We start from the raw sequence: 24,765 nt of genomic DNA, 5'->3' as shown, positions 1-24,765 counted from the left end.
AAAACAATTTACAAATATCAAGTTGCTTTCAGAATAAATCAAACATTGAAAAATTATTAGGAGATTTTTTTCTTTCTTGGGAAAATAATTCAACCAAATTATTATTGATAAATCACGTATATATCGTCCACAAGAACGGTCAGGAACGAGAGTTGAGAGCAAAATAGTGAACTTCTCCATAATTGCCCTCAAAGCCCAAAGAGTAAGACAAGGACTAGGAGAGAGAATCAGTGAACCACAAGACAAGTGAGTGAGGTCACAACAACACACCATCTCTTCCCTCATTCTTCCTCTTCAATCCGATAACGTAAGTTTCCATCACTCGAATGTATCTTTGTCCAAATGCAATGCTCTAATTATCTATCACTCTTATTCCGAACACAACACAAGTCTTCAATTAAATCCATAACGAATATCTCCTTACTCTGATATTCAATGGCAAATCTCGTTCCCTCATTCTCATTCTCAGTGATTCCTCGGAATCAGCATAAATACGGAACCAAATGTTGTTTCTTTCACAAATCCTGTATCCAAAGGAAACAGCAAAATCTCATTAGCCCCTTTTCCCAGAACCCCACTTCAAAATTATGCGCCACATCAAGGTTGTCTGTTGAGGAAACTCAGCAGCAACTCACTGCCTTTATCAAAGACCAAGACCTCAAAAGGGCATTGTCTTATTTGTTTAGGACAGAAATTGGTGACGGTTTGGTGAAAGTTTATGTTACAAAGAAAGAAGTTAGGTATTTTGTCTATATTGAGGTTTCTTCCTTTGAGTTAGGTGATGGTGAAAGGGAAAGGGAAAAACTTGTGTTGTGTTGGGGTGTGTATAGAGCTGATTCGTCGTGTTTCTTGCATCTGGGTTCTTCAGTGATGAATCTGAGCCCCTTGGTGCAGATTTCTGCTGACAAGTTTGCAGTTGAGTTGGAATTTGATGCTAAACAAGTTCCCTTGTACTTGTCATTTTTCTTGAGAGATGGTGGGTCGAATGGCTTGGAAATCAGAAGCCATATGAAAAGGAATTTTTGTGTGCCGGTTGGTTCTCTCCGGGGATACCCTGCTCCACTGGGGCTCTCTTTTAGTCCTGATGGTTCTGTGAATTTTGCCATTTTCTCAAGACATGCTGAGAGTGTGGTTTTGTGCTTGTATGATGACAGTGGTGTGGAGAAACCTGCTTTGGAGCTTGATCTGGATCCTTATGTCAATAGGTCAGGTGATATCTGGCATATTTCATTTGAGAGTGCCTGGAGTTTTGTGAGCTATGGTTATCGTTGCAGAGGACCTCTTCTTCATGATAATAGTTATGCTGAGCATATTCTTTTGGATCCCTATGCTAAGATTATTGGCAATTCTCATCCTAAAGGTAAGGGGTCAGTGATCAACCTTGGACGTTTGGGGAAGGAACCTTCTTTTGAATGGGGTGATGATTATCATCCGAATTTGTCCATGGAAAAACTAGTGGGGTATAGGTTGAATGTCAAGCGCTTTACGCAGCACGAGTCCAGCCAACTTCCAAGTGATTTAGCTGGGACCTTTTCTGGTTTGGCTAAAAAGGTGCAGCATTTCAAAGATCTGGGTGTGAATGCTGTTCTTTTGGAGCCGGTTTTCACATTTGATGATAAAAAAGGACCATATTTTCCTTGTCATTTTTTCTCTCCAATGCACACTTATGGACCCTCTGGGGATCCTTTATCTCCTATCACGTCTATGAAAGAGATGGTTAAAACTATGCATGCCAATGGGATAGAAGTTCTCATGGAAGTTGTTTTCTCCAATACTGCTGAGATTGGTGCTCTGCATGGAATTGATGACTTATCCTACTATTATGCAAATGGAGTTGGTGATTTGAAGATACAGAGTTCTTTGAATTGTAACTATCCCATAGTGCAAAATTTGATTCTGGATAGCCTTCGGCATTGGGTAACTGAGTTTCACATTGATGGCTTCTCTTTCATAAATGCCTCATATCTATTGAGGGGGTTTCATGGAGAATACTTGTCTCGACCTCCACTGGTTGAAGCAATTGCTTTTGACCCAGTACTCTCGAAGACAAAATTCATTGCAGATTGCTGGGATCCCCATGACATGGTAACAAAAAAGGAAACTCGTTTTCCACATTGGATGAGGTGGGCTGAAATAAATACAAATTTTTGTAATGATGTGAGAAACTTTTTAAGGGGTGAAAATCTTCTTAGCAATCTTGCAACAAGACTTTGTGGTAGTGGGGACATGTTTTCTGATGGACGAGGTCCTGCATTCTCTTTTAATTACATTGCCAAGAACTTTGGACTTTCTCTTGTTGACGTAGTCAGCTTCAGCGGGGTTGAGCTAGCAGCAGAACTAAGTTGGAATTGTGGAGAAGAAGGACCTACTAATAACACCACTGTCCTTGAAAGAAGGCTCAAACAAATCCGCAATTTCCTCTTCATCTTGTTTGTGTCATTAGGAGTACCTGTTCTGAACATGGGAGATGAGTGTGGTCAGTCTTCTGGTGGTTCTCCTGCATATGGTGACATAAAGCCTTTCAACTGGGGTGCTTTGAAAACAGGCTTTGGTAAACAAACCACCCAGTTCATTTTCTTTTTAAGTTCATTGAGAAATAGGCGGAGTGATCTTCTTCAAAGTAGGAGCTTCTTAAAAGAAGAAAACATTGAATGGCAAGGAAGTGACCAGGCTCCACCAAGATGGGAAGATCCATCATGCAAGTTCCTGGCCATGACTTTGAAGGCTGAAAAATTGGAGTTCCCAGAGAGCTCTGTATCCTCTGATATATCAGGGGATTTATTTATTGCTATCAATGCAACTGATCATCCAGAAACTGTAGTTTTACCCCTACCTCCTGAAGGGATGTCATGGTTTCGTTTAGTTGATACAGCTCTTCCATTTCCTGGCTTTTTCTCAACCAGTGGTGAATTTGTCTCTGAGAAGACACCTGGGTTGTTTACTTACCAAATGAAGTCTTACAGCTGCACTTTGTTTGAGTCAAGCAACCGTAGCAGTTAAACAAATACTTTCCCCGGGCAGGACTTCCCTCCCCAATCCTCATACTTTGTAAATTGTCATTACAAGCAATTGGCCTCTCAATTGTAGGTTTATAGATGAATTAATATGATATAAGAATAAATTGGTGAGAATATGTACCAGGCAATGTCTGCTGGAATCCTGTGTAAATACTCAATATTTTCATTGTAATTGTTTCTTATGCTCATTGATGGAGGATTCATTTATCCTAGCCTACTTGGTAGTATCATGTACAATAATTATTCCCCAACTCACTAAGTCAATGGGGCAATTCTGATATTGTCGTCTTTATTAAGAAAATGCTTGTCTAAAGTGGAGTTAAATCCTGAAACACTTTGAATTGATTTAAGAATAGATATATTCTTACTTGATCTTTTTCTTTATTATAGTCTGTTTTATTAAACTTTTAAGGCATGAAATACTAGACCAGTCCAGCATTTCCTTGGATCATTCTGTATTCCATTTTGTTTCTGAACGAGTCTCTTGTATCAAAATTTACTTCCCTTGCAAAGTTCATCCTTAACAGAGAGTGTCATCAACTTCACGTGGTGCTTGCAATGGTCCTTGATGCTGATACCGTATAAGATTGAAGAGAAAACTAATAGAGGGATTCAACCATTTAGTTACATGCATTTAGGGAATACAATATTCACTTCGATAGTTTTTTTAAATGTATCATCCACCAAAAAAAATCAAGCTCATAATAATTAAAAGATATTGATAGAGAGACAACTTAAAAAAAGAAGACAAATACAGTAAGTGTGAAAACTAATTGACCATAGGTGAATTGCAATGTGCAAAAAAGTATTCAATCGTGTCAACTTGAAAAATAATTTTCTTGCGTTGCCACCTATAATTGGTCAATGTAAGTCAGCATAGTGACGAACTAGAAATTCATTGCAAGGTGGATCTTGTTTTCATTGTTCTATTGACCAATCTTTCTAGTCTACCCACAAAAAGGAATACCAAACGTTGTAACTTTTTTCCAACATCTATGACTGAATCAGAATACCAACATCCTTTACACTTGAAGCCAAAAAGGTTAACAAATCATGAACTAATGAATTGGGATAGTATTTTCCAGTTCTGACAGATTTAAAATCTATGTTCAAAGTTAATAATCATTTCAGCTGCTGCCCCCATGACGCCTAACCCTCCAATTTCCAAAAGTCGAAGAGCCAACTCGTGTTCATTCAACCGTCTTAATCCTCTGCTCAATCTCTTCAACAAATCCACATCGACATCCTGGACCCACAATGGAGTGCAACCCACCATCAAACTCACAAATCCTGACACATAGGCTTGCCAAGTAGCGCAATGGCAACGTAGTGATGAATTTCTGTCTAGGGCGCTTGTAAGAAATTCCAAATGCAACCGAAGAACCTTTGTTCCTCGTTTAGATGTAATTGAAGAATGGTCAATACCCCAGGAAAATGCCCCGCTAAGCATAACAAAAAATGCCAGTGCATAACCTCTAAGCATAGCAACAACAGTTCCAGATTCTCCACCATCCTGCTCCAACATATTAGCTGATAAAAACCAGGAAGGTAGAGTCTCTCTTATAAAAGAATGAACCAACTTTGGTCCACCTGATATCCAAACCAATGAAGCCCCGAGTAGAGCGGCACGCTTGACACGTGACATGGATCTGGCAAGAGAAACTTGTCCAAATTTTATTCCATGCTTGGTTTTCTTTAGTTTCTTTACATCTCCCTTGGGAAGCTCACTACTTGCTATGTCTTTAACAGAAAGCATTAGAATAGACAAAATTTCTTCAGTCAAGAATGTGATATCTCCAATAGACCGGTACACTCGTAAGTAAAGAATCCCTGGAGCAACTGGAGATATGTCACCGGATATTTGGGAAACAAAGCCATGACCAAGGAGGGAACTAACTCCACCATTATTGTAAATACAGGCAGAGCCAATCCCAAGGGTGGATGTGAAGCAACTTTTTAGTAGTTGAACTACAGCATCCCTGTTGTTGTGGAATATAGTTCCGGAAGCAGAGAATACAAGGAATTCACTCCAACGCTTCACTTTCTGGATCCACAAAGAAGCTACAATAGGCATACAGGGCCAGGGACAACCAGAAGCAAGGGCATTAATAGCAGGGGCAATCAGGGCAAGGATTCGCTGACTGGCTTTGTCAAGTCTATATGTTATTGAGAGGCTTAGAAAAGCTGCCAAGGGCAAAGGAAGTGTAGCCGGAGAGTCCCCATCTGCGTACATGGAATTTAAAATATTGTCAACATAATGAACCTTCTGTTTCAACATATATTAAAATTAAAAACTTTATCCCCCACAAAAATAAATGCATGCACGAGTGGATTGTTGAACCCCAAGGATATATGAAAAGTAAAGTATTGAGTTTTTAATGATAACAAAGCACAACGCATGACTCAACCAGCCAGCTAGACATGGAAAACATGAAACTAATGTACAATATGCTACAACAAGTCTCAAATGATGATACAAGATCAAGGCAACATGCAAAAGACCAGGCAAAAGTCAAAAAGATAAAGTCAACCACAAAGTCAAAGTTTAAAGAATAAAAAAGAAAACCAGGTCAAGATGAAGATCTATATAGTTAGAATACATAGGCTTGAATGAAGAAATCTAGAGAATGATGAAGGAATGAGCTCTCACACATCAAAGGAATGCATTTAAGGCTAAAACATACATAAAAGTAACTCATATATTCAAATCATGCATGCGAGGTTGCATACACATGAAAAATGTTGAGATATATAGTCCCACATTGGTTGTATGTGCAACTAATGTGGCCTTGGGCACTCCCACCCTTTGAGCTAGCTTTTGGGGTGGTGTATCCCAAGGTTCTTTACATGGTATCAAAGCCTCGCTGCCCCCCACTTTCTCTTGTGGCGTTTCTTAGCACAGGTAGACTGGGCCTGTTGCATTGTCCACTCTTCAAGCCCAATGGGCTCTCGTGTGAGGGGGCGTATTGAGATATACAGTCCCACATTGGTTGTATGTGCAACTAATGTGGAGTTTATAAGGTCTTGGGCACTCCCACCCTTTGAGCTAGCTTTTGGGGTGGTGTATCCCAAGGTTCTTTACATGGTATCAGAGCCGGGTTGGGCTCGAGCTAGCCTGGTGATTGGCTAGGAGGCGGGTCGAGTACTTTGTGCTTGGGGTACTCGGTTGAGGGGGAGCATACCAATGGTGGGTTTCACACTTGAGGGGAAGATTGTTGGGATATTCAAGTGTGATGAGTCCCACATTGGTTGGTAATGGGCTATGTGAAGAGTATATAAGTGGAAGGATCCATGCACCTAATGCCTTAAGGTTTTGGGTGGAGATGTGGTGTCGGACCCACTTGGTGAACTTGGAGTAGCTTGGCCCATTGGTGGTGGCCCCCCACCACGGGCTTCCCCTGGACCCGCTTGACAGTGGTATCAAGGTTCTTAACATGGTATCAGAGCCTTGCCGCCCCCCCACTTTCTCTTGTGGCGTTTCTTAGCACAGGTAGGCTGGGATTGTTGCATTGTCCACTCTTCAAGCCCAATGGGCTCTCGTGTGAGGAGGCGTGTTGAGATATATAGTCCCACATTGGTTGTATGTGCAACTAATGTGGCCTTTATAAGGCCTTGGGCACTCTCACCCTTTGAGCTAGCTTTTGGGGTTATCCCAAGGTTCTTTACAAAAAATAGTTCAACAGATGCTAAATATACTTATGTGTTAGAACTTGTTAGAAATCACTTAAAAGTGGTTGGAACTAATATTGCATATATAAGGAACTAATTTGATCATCTGAACACAGAACAACACACAAAAAACATAGAATTACACATGTAATCAGATTTTGATTATTGCGAGCCCATTTTGCATATTTTGAGAGAAAGCTTATTATATCTATGTTCTTTGTGATTTCTTCTGAGATTTTCGTTGTATTTGCTCCAAGAAGGAGTTCTTGATTATTGTTGTAATCATTTAGTGATTGGAACAAGATTTTGATTGAAGGGAGTGATCCTATAGATGTATAGGTTGACAGGTTGATCAAGATTCTAGTAAAACTCCATTGTACAATGATTCTCAAGCACTAATTGAAGTTTTGAGATATTAGAGGATTGATTCTTCTTTAGTCTGAACGCAGCTCTCTAGTGGTTTGAGAATGAAACAGGATAAATCTTGTGTTTGATCTTCTTATCCCTTGCTTTTCAAATTCCACATTCTTGATTTGATTTTTTTGTTGTTGTTGCGTTTTCATTCCCGTTTCTGAATTGTGTTTGATTAATTCAGTGTGTTTTTGGTTTCTTGATTAAAAAACAAAGTTTCTAGGCAGACCTTGAGGATTAGATTTCTTAAGAAGAAACTAAACTCAAGTCACCCCCCTCCCTCTTCTCTCTCCTCCTCTTGAGGTGTAAAAGTCATTCTTGCCTAGCATGGATATTAATTGATCAACCATACAGTTAGTTGATTAATTTGTATAATAGATCTTTGTAACAATGTCCTTTAATGGATTTCCTGTCGCAATTAAATAATGGTTCAACAGAACCCAAAACTAAATAATTAAAATATTAAAAATACAGTAAGCAGAGACTAAGATGAATTACCTACAGCAAGGCTTGGAACATCAACACCCGTGGCTGCTAGAATTTGTGTTATCTGTTGCTCAACAAAGGACAAATTTGCGGCAGGGCTAGGCCAATCAATTCCATTCATAAAAGCTGGCTTCCATATGCCCCGAGTAACTTCAGCTGAAAAGTAGCTTGTAATGGTAACCAAAGATGCTGGAAGAAAATCGGCTAGATCTTTGAGGCCTGAGATAGAAAGCATATAGAAATCAAATTACACATCAAACAACCAAAACAAAAGATTAGAAGAATCAGCATTAGCAAGTAGAAACGCAGTATTAAATTCCCAAACATATGGTTCCAATATCAAGATATGTCTAATCGGAAAAAACTATCATATGTTATCTTAAAGAAGCAGCAAGGGCTACTCGAGAATGCAAATTCTTTTAAAAACAGGTGGTGGTCTAGGACCAAGCTTTTAATTATGTAAATTGTACTCAAAATTCAAGTTTATTACATCAGCATTTTCGTAGCTTCAATGGCTTGACGTTTATAATTGCAGCCCCGAAAGGCTCCCGTTAATCATTGGTCTATAACTTTTTGGTTTTATAAATCTATGTGCGTGAGAGAGAGAACAGAACCAAACATACCCCACTTTTCAATCTCTAAATACAATTGGAGCTATATATTTATAGTCAACCTTTTTGCCAATTAAGTTATTCCAAGAATCATATCTCATATTCAATCTAGACATCGTCTGATGTAGATTGGGTAGTTAGTTTTAAGATTTTAATTTTGAATTTAGGGTTTTTCTTTTGGGATTATATTGTAAATATTAGAATTAATGTGTAATTATTTACTTATTATTTGTATTAGCAAGAATACTCTAGAAGTGTCTTTGGACTTAGCCCATTAGGTTTTTTAATCTCTTTAAATAGAGAACCCCCGTAAAGATATTATACAATTCAATAATATACAACTCTTTACTTTCAATTTGGTATCAGAGCTCTCGATCCAGAGGGCTCTGCTTCCATAACTACCGTTTTAAAGCAAAACCCTTATTTTTGCCTCTCGCCGCCACCGAATTTTTTTTTTCGAGGACTTTTTGGATCAAAAGGACCATTATTTGTTCAAATCAGAGTCACCATTGTCCACTGTCTCCGGCGAGTTTTTCGGCGATCTACCCACGATAGTGATCGCCACGACGAGGCGATCTTCTCTGTCCATGACCCATCTCGAGACTGTCCCTCACACTCCCTCACACGCGTGAAACAGACGCGCCTTTCCAGAACTTGCAGCGGCGCGTGTGACATCTTCTGCACGCGCGACTTGGACAGACCAACTCGCCTCCTCATTGCGAGTCTGGATCTGTGCTTACCGTGGTATTTTGCCTCGGTCACGAAGTCAAACAATGGTCCCACAGTGGTTTTGATACTGTTCCAGCGACGATTTTCATTCCTAGAGTGATTTTGTTACTGTTCCGGCAAAAAAATTTCATTTTCTTTGTCGTCTTGAACTTTATGTCAGACGTTGAAGATACTCCGATCAATCAACCATATGCTACACCTTCTATGGCTTTTCTATTCCAAAAGATCCACCTGCTCTCCATCAGAATTATCATCTTAATGGAAAAAATTATTTGCAATGGTCTCAGCTTGTTCGTACCATTCTCAAAGGGCGTCGTAAGATTGCTCGTTTTGAAGGACCTATTCCTGCCAAAACAGATCAAAATTTACTGATTGGGATTATGAAGATTCTCTTATTATGACGTGGCTATGGAACTCTATGACTCCTGAGGTTAGTCAACATTGCATGTTCTTACCTACTGCTTTTGAGATCTGGGATGTTCTTAAGCAAACCTATTCAATGAAACAAGATGCCGCCACCTGCTACGATCTTCGGAATACGATTTTTTCTACCAAGCAAGGTTGTTTCTCTGTAACAGAGTATTATGGCATTCTGAATGCATTATGGATTAAGCTTGATCAATACCTGAGTTTGAAGATGGAGTGTAGCAACAATGCAGCCACTCTGGCCACCTTTATTGAAAGAAATCGGATTTTTGATTTTCTTTGTGGCCTCAACTCAGAATATGACCATATTCGGGTTCAAATTCTTGGTAAGGAAAAATTACTTACACTTTCTGAAGTTTTTCTCACTGTCAGGGGTGAAGAAAGTCGCAGGACTGTCATGATGGATACCAAGTTGTTCGAAGGATCTGTCATGCTCTCATCTAAAGCCACTACTCCAGCTCCTTCTGATTCTGAGCCCACTGACATGTCTGCTATGATTTCGGCTAAGCCACCTACAAGATTTTTTTCTTTTAAGCCCAACAAAGAGGGACATTGGTGAAACTATTGTAAAAGACCAGGTGTCACAAAAGATGTTTGTTATTGTCTTCATGGAAGGCAACAGGTTCTGGAGAAGCTTGATAAGTCAACCTCACGTGGTCAATCCTTCTTTGCTCCCTCAGACATTCCTCCTGTGAATGAGAGCTTATAGATGCCTGGTGACTAGTGAGTTTACTAGTATTCGTCGTGAGGAATTAAAACGGCTTAGGTCCATATTTGAATCTCTCAATAAGCCTTCTGGTACTGGTACTTTGGCTGTGACTGGTAAGAACTCGTGCACTCATTCTTTTATTGCTTCTTGTACTGATTTCAAAACTTCATGAATTGTGGATTCTGGAGCTACTGATCATATGACTTGCTGCAATGACCTTTTTCTTTCTTATAATCCTATTGTTGGTATTCGTACTATAACCATAGCTGATGGATCACACACATCAGTTGCAAATTCTGGTAACATTAAAATCCAAAACTTCTTGTGTCTCAAGAATGCTCTCCATATTTCCCAACTTTCTACCAATCACCTTTCTACTCATAATCTTACTACAGATTTGAATTGTACTGTAACCTTTTTCCCTACTCATTGTGTTTTTCAGGATCTCACCACGAGGAGGACGATTGGAGTTGCTAAGGAGCAGGGTGGGTTGTATTATCTGGTTCCAGACTTTGCTGCAAAAGATACCAAGGATCAGACTTTGATGACTTGTCAGTCTACTTCAGATTCTCTTATTTGGCTTCATCACAAGTGCTTAGATAACGAGTCTCCAATTTATTATGTATTAAGGGTTTATATGAGCATGAAATTGATTTAAAAATAATTAAAAGGTATGAGAATTATAATTAAAGTGTTATTTTATTCTCAGTAATATTCTCATAAAAATTCATATATATGGCAGTAATTTTCAGCTCAATAAAAACATAAATTGAAGAGCTCAAGTGGATTTGTTTTGGATTTTTAAATCATATAATTGATTGAAGATCTTATTGAAGATGCTCTTAAATATTTTCAAGGAAATTTTTTTCTTTAAATATAAAAGAGAAAGTTTTAAGGATTTGATTAATGATATGATTGGAGATTCTAGTGAAGATTCCATTGAAGATATAATAGAAAATTAAAAGATATGGTTTTATCACTATAAAAAGCTGGCACATTCAGAAAGAGAGGAACCTTAGAAAAATTGAAGATAGAGAATCCTAAATTGAGGAGAGAGAAACAATTTTCATGCTTTGGAGCTTTGGAAGCGGGTTGAATTCAAGAATAAGCTGAGAGTTTTGAGGATTCTTTACGCCATCACACCAATGGAGTTTAGGGGATTCTCTTTACTTTTTCTTGTCTTTGATGTCGCTATGCTAGGCTAGATCTTTTTTGTAGTTAGGGGCAGATGGACCCCATTTGATTATTTATGTGATTGAGTTAAGTTGTCTCTGAGATTCTTCTCTTTTTATATTTAAATGAATTTATCTGTTTTTATGCTTTCTATGAGTTTGTTCCTTGTAGATTGATTTAGGGAAATTGTATGACAATTGGGATGTTGGTGCATGAACCCTGAGTTGATAAATTCATCGTAATCCTTGTGATCTAGGAATAGACATAGGGCAATTATGCAATCTTTGAATTCTTGATCTTAATTCATGTTTTTTTGAGGAACAACCGGGGAACTAGGATTCTTTCAAGATCAGATAGAATTAGGGTAACAAGTGATTGAGTCTTAATTAATCTAGGAAGAATTGATTGACATTATATTAAGAGTAGTTCTTGACTGTTTAACTCATAACATAAAGAAGAGATTGGGGGAAGTCGAACCCTTAATTACGTGATTTATTAATTGACAAAACCAATACTTTTTTTTTAATTGCTTTTAAATTCTGAAATTGCATTTTCTTGCTTGTTCTTGATTTTCTTTCTTTTCATCTCAAATTCGATTGTCCAACTAAATTGTTGTTAGCGAACTAGTGCTTGAAATCCAATCCTCATGGGAACGATCTTGTACTCACGTACACTATTATTACTTTTACGACCAGTGCACTTGCCGAAGTCGCAACACTTAAGTCTATGTTTCCGTCTTTATTTGTATCGCAGTCTGTTGAGTCTTTTAATTGTGATGTCTGTCAATTTACAAAACATCATTGTGTATCCTTTCCTTCTAGTGAAATAAAAAGTGTTGAACCTTTTACCATTATTCATTCTGATGTTTAGGGGCCTTCCAAGGTACCTAATGTTTCTGGTGCTAAGTGGTTTGTCTCTTTTATTGATGATTATACTTGGACTAAATGGATCTTCTTGAAGAAAGATAAGGCAGAAGTAACACAGTTGTTATCCAGTTTTATTATATGATTGAAACCCAGTTTGGTAAACATATCAAATGCTTGAGACCAGATAATGGTACAGAATATGTTAATCAACATCTTTCCCAGTTTATTAAAGACAAAGGAATAGTTCATGAACTCACATGCGTGGATACCCATCAACAAAATATGGTTGATAAAAGAAAAAAATCGACATTTTCTTGAAGTCACCAGAGCATTATTGTTTCAGACATATGTACCCAACTCTTACTGGGGAGAAGCTGTATTAACTGCAGCCCATTTGATCAACTGCTTACCTTCCAGAATCCTTGGCCATGTAAGTCCTGTTGATCTCATGACTTCCTTTTTTCCTTTTGTTCTAATTATGCAGAGTTAGAGCCTTGAGCCCTTAAGTGTGTCTTCTTTGGTTACGCTCCCAATAAGAAATGATACAAATATTATCACCCTCTGAGTCTTAAATTCTTTGTGTCTATGAATGTTAGCTTCCATGAATCTGAGTCCTACTTTCTACCTCCTCAACTTCAGGGGGAGAACAATATTGAAGCTTTTTCCATTTTCTTTGAGTCTGAGTCTCCTCTTCCGTTACCTACATCATCTCCTACCCCAGTAATTACACTACATGACAAGAAAAAGGAAGACTTAGTTGATGAGGCTGAAAATTCATCTGATTTCTCTTGTTACATGCCTCTAATTGATTGACAGAAAGTACGCAAAGCTAGGACACCTGAACTATTGTACCAAAGGAAGAAACAACTCACACTTCCCCACCAGCAACTGCAAATGCCTGAACCGCTGGTAAGTACTGAATACACTATTTCTTTTATTCCTGAGCCTAATATTAATTCTGTTGACTTATCCATTGCTGTAAGAAAAGGGAAAAAGTCTTGTACCCAACACCTTATTTCTCATTTTGTCTCCTCTAAGAATCTCTATGCAGCATAGAAGTTTTATTATAGCACTTGACTCCATTCCAATCCCGAAATCAGTATATGAAGCATTAAAGGATGACAATTGCGTTCAAGCCATGCATGACGAGATGAATGTATTGGAGAAGAATAATACATGGGAAGTCGTTCACAGGCCAAATGAAAAAAGGGCAGTAGGGTGCAGATGGGTATATACTCCGAAGTATAATTCTGATGGGACTCTTGAAAGGAATAAAGCTCGACTGATTGCCAAGGACACACAAACCTATGACATTGATAATGAAGAAACGTTTGCGCCAGTGGCCAAAATTACCACTGTAAGAGTTCTATTGTCCCTTGCTGCTCATTTTAATTGGGATTTGAGACAAATTGATGTGAAAAATGTCTTCCTCAATGGCGAATCAGAAGAAGAGGTTTACATGGAGACCCCACGACGATTTAACTCTACAAATGGAGAAAACAAAGTTTGCAGGTTAAAGAAGGCATTGTATGACTTGAAGCAACTCCCACGTGCTTGGTTTGGAAGATTTACAAAAGTTATGCTTTCATTGGGGATACAAGCAAAGTCAAAGGGATCATACATTTTTCTTTAAACATTCTCAAAAAGGTAAGCTCACTATCCTTCTAGTTTATATTGATGACATTATTATAACACGGGATGATATACATAAGAAGCATGCTCTGCAAGAAAGACTGACTGCTACATTTGAAGTTAAAGACCTTGAAAACTGAGATATTTTCTTGGGATAGAAGTTGCTCATTCAAAGCAAAGGATCTTTATTTGCCAACGGAAGTATGTCCTTGATCTCCTTAAGGAAGCAGGAAAAATTGGGTGTAAACCTTCCAGTACTCCAATTGAGCAGAATCACAAACTAGGAAGTGAAAATGAGAGTCCTCAAGTTGACAAAGGACAGTATCAACGAATAGTGGAAAGATGGATATACCTGGCTCATACTAGACCTGATCTAGCTTATGCAGTTAGTATTGTTAGTCAATTCATGCATGATACGAGGGAAAAACACCTGCAAATTGTGGATAGGATTCTCCAATATCTAAAAGGCACACCGGGCAGAGGACTATCATTCCATAGAGGAGGAAACTTATCCTTAGAAGTGTATACAGACGTCGATTATGCTGGATCTTTGACTGACCGACGGTCTACCTCGAGCTATTGTATGTTTCTCTGTGGAAATCTCATAACACGGAGAAGTAAAAAGCAAAATGTGGTTGCTAGGTCGAGTTAGAAGCAGAATTCTGGGCCATGGCTCAAGGTATATGTGAGTTATTATGGCTGAAAATCATTCTCAATGATCTCAAGGTGAGATATGAAGGGTCTATTAAGTTACCCTGTGATAACAAGTCAGCTATCTGTATAGCCCACAATCTAGTTCAACACGACCGAACCAAACATATTGAGATTGATTGCCACTTCATCAAAGAGAAACTAGATAGAGAACTGATCACTACTCCATATATTCCGTCTAGTTGTCAATTGGCTGATGTCTTGACTAAGGGTCTTCCTAATGATAGTTTCAAGAGCTTACTAGCAAGCTGGGAATGATAAATATCTATTTCTCAGCTTGAGAGGGAGTATTGTAAATATTATAATTAATGTGTAATTATTTACTTATTATTTGTATTAGCTAGAATACTCTAGAAGTGTCTTTGGACTTAACCCATTAGGTTTTTTAATCTCTTTAAATAGAGAACCCTTGTACAGATATTATACAATTCAATAAATACTATACAACTCTTTACTTTCAATTGATTATTTGTTATTTAGGGATTTTCTTCTGTTTCCGACTATTTTATTCCAATACAGAATAAGGTTATCTTATTTTACTCTGTTTCCGATTATTTTATTCCAATACAGATAGTTGGTTAACCATTTGATACACTTCTGCATAATTGATAATATTGAGATTTTCGTTTCTTTAAGAGAGTATCTATAATCCAAGTTACAGGAGTACTTTGGTTTCTCAATTTTTTTTCTTTCTACATCATCCTCATTTTACATTTTGTGACATCCTTATATTTCAAGGCATCAATCCCTCATTATAATCCTGACTCAATATAATATATAATAAGTTCAAGTTAAAAATTATGTAGCCAAATAGAGAACTAGAAAAACCTGTGGCCAGTTCACGGGTAGAGAGTCTTCCATAAGCACAAGCTGTCAGAGCAGCATCCAGCACAAAGGGAATAGCTTCCAGGATATCCCATGCAGGAACTTTTAGTTTCATTGAAGAATCATCCAATGTAGACACTGACGAAATGCTGCTTCCAGAAGTCGTAGGTGTCGAAGTTTCAGCACCATTAGTTAGCTTCCTAAACATCATGCTTATTAGAGCATCAACAATCTGATGAACAGACCCTCCAGGCACAAAACCAGAGCAGATTGAAGCAATGCATTCTTGATGTTGCTGATACCAAAAGTTTAATTTTGGAAAGGAATCCATAAATACAGGTTCTGGAGAAAGATATAAATTTTTTGAATGTCTTTTGAGCTTTTGTCGATCCTTTGCTGATCTTCCAAACGAAGCCAACTTGCAGTTCCGAATCAATAAAAGGCATTCAGGACTAAATGGTGATCCAAATGGTGGAGTGGCTACGTCCCTCGTCACATGTTTGAGAGGTACAAGATCAAACCGCCAGAACCTCAGCATAAGGGTAAATGCATTAGAGAACACCTCATGATGAGAGAGTTTTTCTCCGGTAGCAAGAGTCAATGAGTAATCAGGAACACATGATCCAAAAACCTCACATATTAGCATTAGGCCTGCTGAAAGTAACGGAAGCTGAAAATAAATGGCAAGACCACAACATATATCAGCAAACAAGTACATGCAACATCTGCTAGTTCTCTACTACAACACCCCTTCCACCATTGGTTTTGAAACTATATTATTTTAAAACTAAGAACTTAATTGATGATAGAGCCTTCCTAGACTGCAAAACAAATACCTTAGAAAAACTTGTATCTAAAAAGAAAAAGGGTAGTTGACAATTACATGTGTGACTCAGAATACAAGGATTATTAAAACAGAACATACCAAACCATGTAGGGAGAAAATTTGAACACAATCTACTGATGAAATTCCAATAAGAAGGACGTTTACTATTGGAGCTTGGCTGATCAAATGGCTTTCAGCCCCCGAGTAATTAGGAGGAACATCAGGTGCGAGTAATTTTATGATAAAAAGAATTATGTGCTCCTGCAAACAAAGACAATGTTGTAAACCTAAGAAAATAATAGACAAATTAGAAGGGTCAGGAGACACATAAAAAAAGCTTAACTGCAAAAGAACTAAGCAAGAAAAAGTAGTAGTCTTTCTGGTGAAATTGGAAAGCTGAAAACAGTATTAGGATTACCTGTACATTCCATCCACGTACTAGAGATGCCCCACACAGAATGGTAGCAGCAGATATCTTTTCTTCTTCTGAACCATTGATTGCAATTTCATATATTTTTTCAGTCTCTGCTAAGCTTCCATCAAAATCCAAGAGCTTAAATTCAGTTTCCTTACCTCGTAAATTTTCAAAAAAGAGCATCTAATATACCTGGCTTCAGGAAAATAAGGGTGTATCTGTAGTGCAGGTATTGGGCAATACTATTATAAAACAGATAGCTGCCACTTTCATACACATGATAAGTCTCCATAAGTGTGTGTACATATCTAGTATCTATAAATTATAAATCTATATTTAGTCTAAAAGACAAGAATCTCCATGTCTTTTTCAGATGAATTTATTCTTTTTATCCAGGAAGTCAGGGAGCAATAAAGGCATAGGCTATGTACTACCCTGGCCAAGCTGTATTAAGGAAAGGTATTCTATAACAAACTTTCATACTATTTAGCTTGTGTGTGTGTTATTTCCATATTTATTGTATATTTATGTATTTTACTTACTACACTGACGTTTTTATATATTATATTTTAAAGATTCTTTTACTTCTTACAATAATAACTACATATTTAATTTACATTAAAAGTATAAAACACATTCATATGCTTGCCAATGAGTGCATGTTCATGAGTGAGAAGTAAAGAGGAGTGAAGATTGATTTAAGGATGAATATATTTCATACTATAAGTATTCTGTACAATTTTTAAAAAAATTAAAAAATGGTGATGGTAAGTGTTAGTGCATAGGTAAGGTTGCTGCTGCGACCTGGTGATCCTGGGTTATAGTCTCAGAAAAAGCCCTCTCTGCTCATGCAGAAAAGGTTGCATACATCCATGATCCAACCCTATCCTAAACCCACAGTAATGAAATGTAAATAGGGACTTATCTTCAGATGTTTAACGTTCAGATTAAGAGAAGAAACTCTTTCCAGAAAACTAAGTATAATTTCCCAGTAACAATTCCTTTATATAGAATGAAAATCATAAGTCAATTGTTAAATCGTAAAACATTAGAGAAAAATTACAAATAAAACTGCCGAAATAGTCACACTACTGAAGTATGAACAGTGTTTTAGGTCAGTAGCATGAATGGCAGATACCAAGGCTTTTCATGCTGATGGAATAAATAAACACACAGTCAATGATTCAAAGGCATTGATTAGCTTTATAGAGAAGTACCAGACAAACATTTCAAGGAGAAAGATAACCAGGGAGCATGAATGTAGTCAGTAATAAGACCCAAAAAACAAAGGATGGCAAAATAACTAGATGAGCTAATATCCTAAGTCAGTGCGGCTTTGCCTTGTGAAAAACGCAACATTCGGGAAGGTAAAAAAAAATTCTTCATTTGAAAAAAGCCCTTCCAACTAAGATAGTTGGTTGAACCAACCACCACCCCCAAATCTTGCCCTTCTGAAACCAATTTTAAGAGGGAGTGAGGGGGACACAACACTGGAATGATACGAGTCATTAGCATACCTGGAAGCTGGAGTTGCAACTAAGACGTTAACCAATGTAGGAGTTAGTTGCGATCCCTTCATCAACGAAGACCAGCCAGCCTCCTGGTTAGAAACGCTACTTGGAATTTGATTGCTGCATGCATTCACATAGCCAGGCCAAAAATAAGCTGATGTATCAAGTAGATTTCTTGCAATACAAGCCTCAACAATTAGATGCCGTAAGTTGCCAGCTGCAAGGAAAAACAAAATAAAATGACATAGTATGTAATAGGTATCAGATAATAATGAGAAGACATATTGAAGGAAAAGGAAAAATTGATATTGAGTTTCTGAGAAATTCTTACAACAATGGCAGAAAAGTTAATAAGGGATAAAAAGAAAATAAAAGATTACACCGATAATTAGAGAAACCAGTACTCTCCCACTACACCCTAAGGTGTACCAATCCAATCACCAATTTCCTACCTAATGATTACCTCTTTTTTCCTATATAAAGCACTCAGTCCTAATAGAGATGATACTAGAATGTTCTCTCTACTCATCCCATACAAATTTTAGGCCATGTGATCCACTTGAACCTGATCCTCTGCTCCCAGCCTTGTTCTTTTGGTGTACACCTTTTTAATTAAGGGCACATCAGTATCACTAGTATACATAAAAACGGGGGCCATAAACAAACATATGAACAGTCTTTTACGATAGCATTTACGAAAGCGAATGAGGGCATTAAATTCCATAGAACCAAGGTAAAGGTGCAACCAACAAAACTATTGACAACTAGAATTGTGATGACACACAGTGAGAAAAATTAACAGAATTAACTGAAAATAAGCAAACATTGACCGTTTGTGCTTGGGGAGACCTACTTTTCCATTTGGGAAAGGCAAGAAGGGCAACATACCAAAATTCAAGACCTACCCTAAGCTCCCATATTTTATAAACAGTTTATCAACCCCTCCAGATTTTCTATCTTTCCATTAGATCCCTTGGATTATTTTAAGTTTGGTCCCCTCCAATAATTTAGTCCTAGCTCTGCCTCAGTTTACACGTACCAAAAAATTAGATACATATCAATTAGAAGTGCAAATTCTGTAACCAACACGAAATCTTTACAGATTCAGATTACCACTATAAAAGAAATTACTCACAACATTTCATGGGCAAGTCATTCATGCTCATATGTTCTAAGTCCCCACTACCAACAGGGTTTCCTGATAACAACATAATAGCCTTGGCAGCAGCTTGATTGGCTTCCATAAGAACAGGTTGAGGTGGAGTCAGTAAGAACTCATAATCACCCAATAGCTGTAAGCTGGTAATCAATTCCTCACGACGCTTCCCCAGAGCCTGATTATCTTTCCCTTGATATGTAGGTCTGTGTTCAGCTTCTTCAATCAGTTCACCTTCCTCTTCCTCAATAATCTGAGTGACCACAAGGGTTGTGATGCTCAATAACATACACATGCAAGTATCAAAACGAGGTATAGGACTTTCCTTTGAATCCCTCTCCTACAATAACAGAAGGAATAATACAAGTGTTGTTATGTGAAGATTATGTATTTGCATGCAATTTTCCAGCGTCACCAGATTTTTTTACATAGAGAACCAGTTAATCGGTTAAATATAAAAATGCTAGGTGCCAACACAAAAAAAGTAGACTGTAAATGACATGCAGCACGGTCTTTTCTTATTGATGATTGACTATATTATTTAGATCACCAAATCATACACAAGAATAAATTCATCAAGCAATTTTTCCTAGAGAACTCATCAGCTCCCCCACCCTTTTTGTTGGAACAATTCCTACCCTTTGAACCAACCGCAGTGCTGCAACCCATAAACCCAAAAATGTATTGTTCCATGTAGTGCCATTAACTGCATGTAAAGTCTTCACCAAACCTGTAATAACAGACACAAATAAATAATATTGATTCAAAAAAAAAAAAAAAGTTATTCATTTGAAGTGTTCAGTACTACTCCCTCTAAAAAGATGCCATTTGGATTTTTTTTTCCATGTCAGTATCTTATGGAAAGGCTTAGATAACTATTCACATTTTGTTAGAAATAATATTAATTTATTATTATTAGAATAGTCTAGATTGTGGGCTTGACCCATTAGGTCATTCCGTTAGGTCTTTTAGTCTCTATAAATAGATAGCCTCCTTGTACAGACTTACACACTTGAATATACAATATATTTCAGATTCAATTTGGTATCAGAGCCTGGCCCTGGACCGGTGTGTACAGCGGGGACGCTGTATTCCCAGTGGGGGAGGATGTAATGTCCCACATCAGTTGGAGAGGGGAACGAAGCATGCCTTATAAGGGTGTAGATACCTCTTCTAGGGTGAGGCCTTTTGTGGAGTGTCCCAAGAAACAAAACCGTGAGCCCGAGGGCAAAGCGGACAATATCATGCTACAGGGTTTGGGGCTGTTACATTTGGTATCACAGTTAAAGTTGGTCCTGATGGCACTGTTGATCGCCTTAAAGCTCGCTTAGTGGCCAAGGGATACACACAGATCTTTGGTCTTGATTATGGGGATACCTTTTCTCCTGTTGCTAAGATGGCTTCTGTTCGCCTGTTTCTTGCCCTTGCCGCCATTCATCACTGGCCCCTTCTCCAACTTGATATTAAGAATGCTTTTCTACATGGTGACTTGCAGGAGGAAGTTTATATGGAGCAACCACCAGGTTTTGTTGCTCAGGGGGAGAGTTCTGGAATGATATGTAAACTTCGGAAATCTTTATATGGCCTGAAGCAATCTCCTCGGGCCTGGTTTAGCCGCTTTAGTTCAGTTGTTGAATCCTTTGGCTTAATCAGAAGCAAAGCCGATCATTCTGTCTTTTACCGGCATAGCTCTTCTGGCCAGTGTGTTTATCTCCTGGTCTATGTTGATGACATTATCATTACACGCAGTGATCAGACCGGGATTGATCAGTTGAAAGAGCATTTATTCAATCAATTTCAGACCAAAGATCTTGGCAGACTTCGATAGTTCTTGGGGATCGAAGTTGCACAGTCTAGGCGAGGCATTTCCATCTGTCAGAGGAAGTATGCACTGGATATCCTAGATGAGACTGGCATGTTAGGCTGTAAACCCATTGATACACCTATGGACCCCAATGTTAAGTTATTACCAGGACAGGGGGAGCCACTGCCAGATCCTAGTCGCTACCGCCGATTAGTTGGAAAATTGAATTATCTTACTGTGACAAGGCCAGATATCTCCTTCGCAATGAGTGTTGTAAGTCAATTTCTTGATTCTCCCTGTGACTCCCATTGGGATGCAGTTATTATAATTCTCCGATATATTAAAAAGGCGCCAGGAAGAGGTTTATTATATACAAATAAAGGGAGTTCAGAGATCTCTAGTTATTCAGATGCTGACTGGGCAGGTTCTCCTCCAGATAGACGATCCACCTCAGGGTATTGTGTTCTCTTCGGAGGAAATTTGATCTCTTGGAAGAGTAAGAAGCAAACTGTGGTCGCCAGATCCAGTGCGGAGGCAGAATATCGGGCAATGGCAAATGCAACCTGTGAGCTCATCTGGCTGAGTCAATTGCTGAAGGAACTCCATCTCTGTGAACAAAGGCCTATGAAGCTCATTTGTGACAACCATGCCGCTTTGCATATATCCTCTAACCCAGTCTTTCATGAGAGGACCAAGCATATAGAAATTGACTGTCATTTTGTTAGAGAAAAGATCCAGTCAAGGGAGATCGAGACAGCATTTGTCAATTCCAATGATCAACTTGCGGATGTATTCACTAAAGCTCTTAGAGGTCCTCGAATAGATCATATTTGTAACAAGCTGGGAGCTTTTGATATATACGCACCAGCTTGAGGGGGAGTGTTAGAAATAATATTAATTTATTATTATTAGAATAGTCTAGATTGTGGGCTTGGCCCATTAGGTCATTCTGTTAGGCCTTTTAGTCTCTATAAATAGATAGCCTCCTTGTACAGACTTACACACTTGAATATACAATATATTTCAGATTCAATTCATTTCTTTCCCGCCATTTTTAACATTTTTTAATAGAAACTAATAACAGAAATTCTATTCGTTAGTCGTTACAAGGCAGGTATTTGATTCTGTAATACCCACTTCCTGTCTCTATATTTTGCTCTCTCTAACTAATTTTCTGGTCTTTATTTTTCTTCTTTTCATCTGCCAGAGCAGAGAAGACTGTTGCTGATGGTGCAGTTTGGCATGATTCGGACAATCTAAATTTGGACGAAGCTAGAAAGTGACGATGTCATTAGGCAGGGGAATATCAATTTCTACTCGCCCTTTGACTTAAACCAGAAGGATTAGTAAACTTTGTATATTAATTTTATTCAGCATTGTAAACTATAACAACCCATACCATCAAGGAAAGTAATAACAAGCCAATAGTACGAGAAACTAAGTGAATGTGAATGTGCTACAGCGGGTAATTAGCCCCTACAACAATTCTGCAAAAACACACACTATTAAGTGATTTATAGAGTATTGATGACAAGTAAATTATGGAACTAATACGATAAGGAAAGAGGGGCTGGGACTTGTGTTTATTTTGTTTATTGGTTGGAGGACAAGAAACATATAATTCGTTGTGGCTCTGAGGTGAGAGTTACTAGACAATTGGTGAAAAATCCTTTGGAGCCCCTAATTTCATGGTCTCAGCCTTCATGGCCATTTTGTGAAGTTTGCTTAATTGAATTGTTGTAAGTGATCATGTTGTATGCTAGGTATCTTATGATTAAGGAATTAATGGATTTATGCTTTGTTTGATTGTGGAACACCTAGAATGTATTGTGCCTTTGATTCATTTCTTAGGCCTTTGTATCTGAGAATAGGTCTAATGAACCTAAATATGTAAATGGCTAATGAGCACTTGACAATAGATGCACTATAGTGTGAATGATGACTTATGAAAACATGAAATTTCCTTGGTTTCTTTTGGGTATGCCTCGGCCGTGTAATGAGAAAATGAAGTGAAAATGTATTTAATTCTCATTTGAGGATTTCCGATGATTTGTGAGTTAAGTTGTGTTGGTTAGACTAATTACCTAATCAATTGAACCATGAGAACCTTACGAGCTCTTTAGGTATAGGTTCGACCTTCTAAGGGAAAATTGTGGTGCAAGGGTAAAATTGAGTACCAACTATATGATGCTTATGACAAGTGTGCTAGATTGAAGTAATAAAACTAGCTATTGAAGTACATAAACCCTAAATGAACTTTTTGGGCACTAATTTCACAACAACTTGTGGATCAAGTAAAGGAAATGAGGTAACTTGGCATAGGGGCTAACTATTGGTCCTTGTGTATCTTGTTGATAGAAATAAGTTAGTTGTGATCAAATGAGGACATGTGAAATTTATGGAATACCTAGGGGTATGGTTCGGCCATGCCCTAGGGAAGAATGAAGTTGATATGATGAGTTTGATGTTTTGCATTAGTGTTTTACCTATTGCACGTTGGCTTGGGTCTTAAGTTAAGTCATTGATTAAATAAAGTGTGAAAGGCCTAGTGTGCCCTATGTTTATGGCTTCGTACATATTGGCCTTAATGGATTTGGAGACTTAGTTAATTGTTAATTGATACCTAGGAGGTACTCATGTACCGTTTCTTGGGTAAATATATGTGTGGAACCATGTGGTTGCTTGTGCAACAAGTAACCACTCTTGATGGTCCTATATATGAAAGTTTTGAAAGATTTAATAATGACTTATTATTGGCATGTAATTGGCAAATGAATATGTTAAATAAGAGTATAATAAGGATACAATGACGTTAAACCAATTGGTATGTCATATGTGAAAATTTGGGAATCTTTCAAGTGTGAATGTCTTGTGATAATACTTGACAACTGACCTATGTAATGAATATTTGATATAGATTCCTACTCTAGGTCTGTACTGGACTTTTCTGATTGGCAGGAATTGTATAAGAGGGGGATTTATTCCCGGGATTGTCCAATTTACAGCTGTTATGCTGTCCGTTTGACTCCGTCAGGGTTGATACTGGTTGTCGTACCCTGATGGTCATTGACCATTGCTTATGGTTTCATAATTTGTAAGATAGTATCATAAACTCTGTATCGATATGGACGGTACGGTATATTTGAATAGCTTAGTAAAAGGTTTATGCGTAATACATCAAGTGACAAAGAAAGGTTGAAAAAGTTAACTCGCAAGATTACGATATGCAATCGTGAGGTTTTAGACTAAGTCCTACGCTTTCACATGTTAAATTATGCGGAGCTTTAATACCATATGTATGTTAACTAACCGGCTCGAGACGGGGATGTTACATAAACCATGTTTTTACAATGAAGATCTAGAAACTATCTGTCTCATTAATTTCTGAAAGGAAACAGTTGAAAAGGGAAGGAAAATATATTATTGAATTGTGTATTACAACTGTACAAAAGCTCTTTATTTAAAGAGACTAAACGACCTAATGGGCTAAGCCCAAAGAAGATTCTAGAATGAATAAATAAATAACTAATTACAATTATTTGCAACACTCCCTCTCAAGCAGAGGAATAGATATTTATCATTCTCAGCTTGCTAGTAAGCTCTTGAAACCTTTCTGATGGAAGTCCCTTCATCAAAATATCAACTAATTGACGTCCAGAAGGAATATATAGGGTGGTGATCAACCCGCTATCAAGCTTTTCTCTGATGAAATGGCGGTCGACCTCAATATACTTAGTTCGATCATGTTGAACTGGATTATGAGCTATACAAATGGCAGACTTATTATC

The 24,765-nt window shown here is 37.9% G+C and overlaps 2 protein-coding genes across 2 annotated transcripts in view; one reads left to right on the top strand and one right to left on the bottom strand.

Annotated features, from left to right (window-relative positions):
• Positions 1-236: 236 nt before the first annotated feature.
• On the top strand, positions 237-3,209 carry LOC133287717 (isoamylase 2, chloroplastic). Its single transcript, XM_061485380.1, has one exon. The coding sequence runs from the start codon at positions 436-438 to the stop codon at positions 2,998-3,000; it is 2,565 nt and encodes an 854-aa protein (XP_061341364.1). The 5' UTR covers positions 237-435; the 3' UTR covers positions 3,001-3,209.
• Positions 3,210-4,008: 799 nt separating this feature from the next.
• The window catches only part of LOC133287732 (mediator of RNA polymerase II transcription subunit 33A-like), a 39,823-nt gene continuing 19,066 nt past the window's right edge, over positions 4,009-24,765 (bottom strand). Inside the window, exons 5-12 of the mRNA XM_061485399.1 lie at positions 19,812-19,903; positions 19,153-19,513; positions 18,024-18,234; positions 16,510-16,624; positions 16,191-16,352; positions 15,269-15,935; positions 7,596-7,802; positions 4,009-5,240 (exon numbers count right to left, since the gene is read on the bottom strand). Of these exons, the coding sequence (XP_061341383.1) occupies positions 4,114-5,240; positions 7,596-7,802; positions 15,269-15,935; positions 16,191-16,352; positions 16,510-16,624; positions 18,024-18,234; positions 19,153-19,513; positions 19,812-19,903 (2,942 nt within the window). The 3' untranslated portion in view covers positions 4,009-4,113. The remainder of the gene's footprint in view (positions 5,241-7,595; positions 7,803-15,268; positions 15,936-16,190; positions 16,353-16,509; positions 16,625-18,023; positions 18,235-19,152; positions 19,514-19,811; positions 19,904-24,765) is intronic.

Source organism: Gastrolobium bilobum, unplaced genomic scaffold (genome assembly GCF_033153095.1).
Source record: "Gastrolobium bilobum isolate Gb01-03AN ecotype WA unplaced genomic scaffold, APGP_CSIRO_Gbil_v1 utg2833, whole genome shotgun sequence".
Lineage (NCBI taxonomy): Eukaryota > Viridiplantae > Streptophyta > Magnoliopsida > Fabales > Fabaceae > Gastrolobium > Gastrolobium bilobum.
Note: the sequence above shows the minus strand (reverse complement) of the source record. Positions and strands in the feature narration are given on the sequence as shown.

Bases quoted from the DNA above. Each gene is read 5' to 3' on its own strand.
- LOC133287717 (XM_061485380.1), top strand. From the start codon at position 436: ATGGCAAATCTCGTTCCCTCATTCTCATTCTCAGTGATTCCTCGGAAT.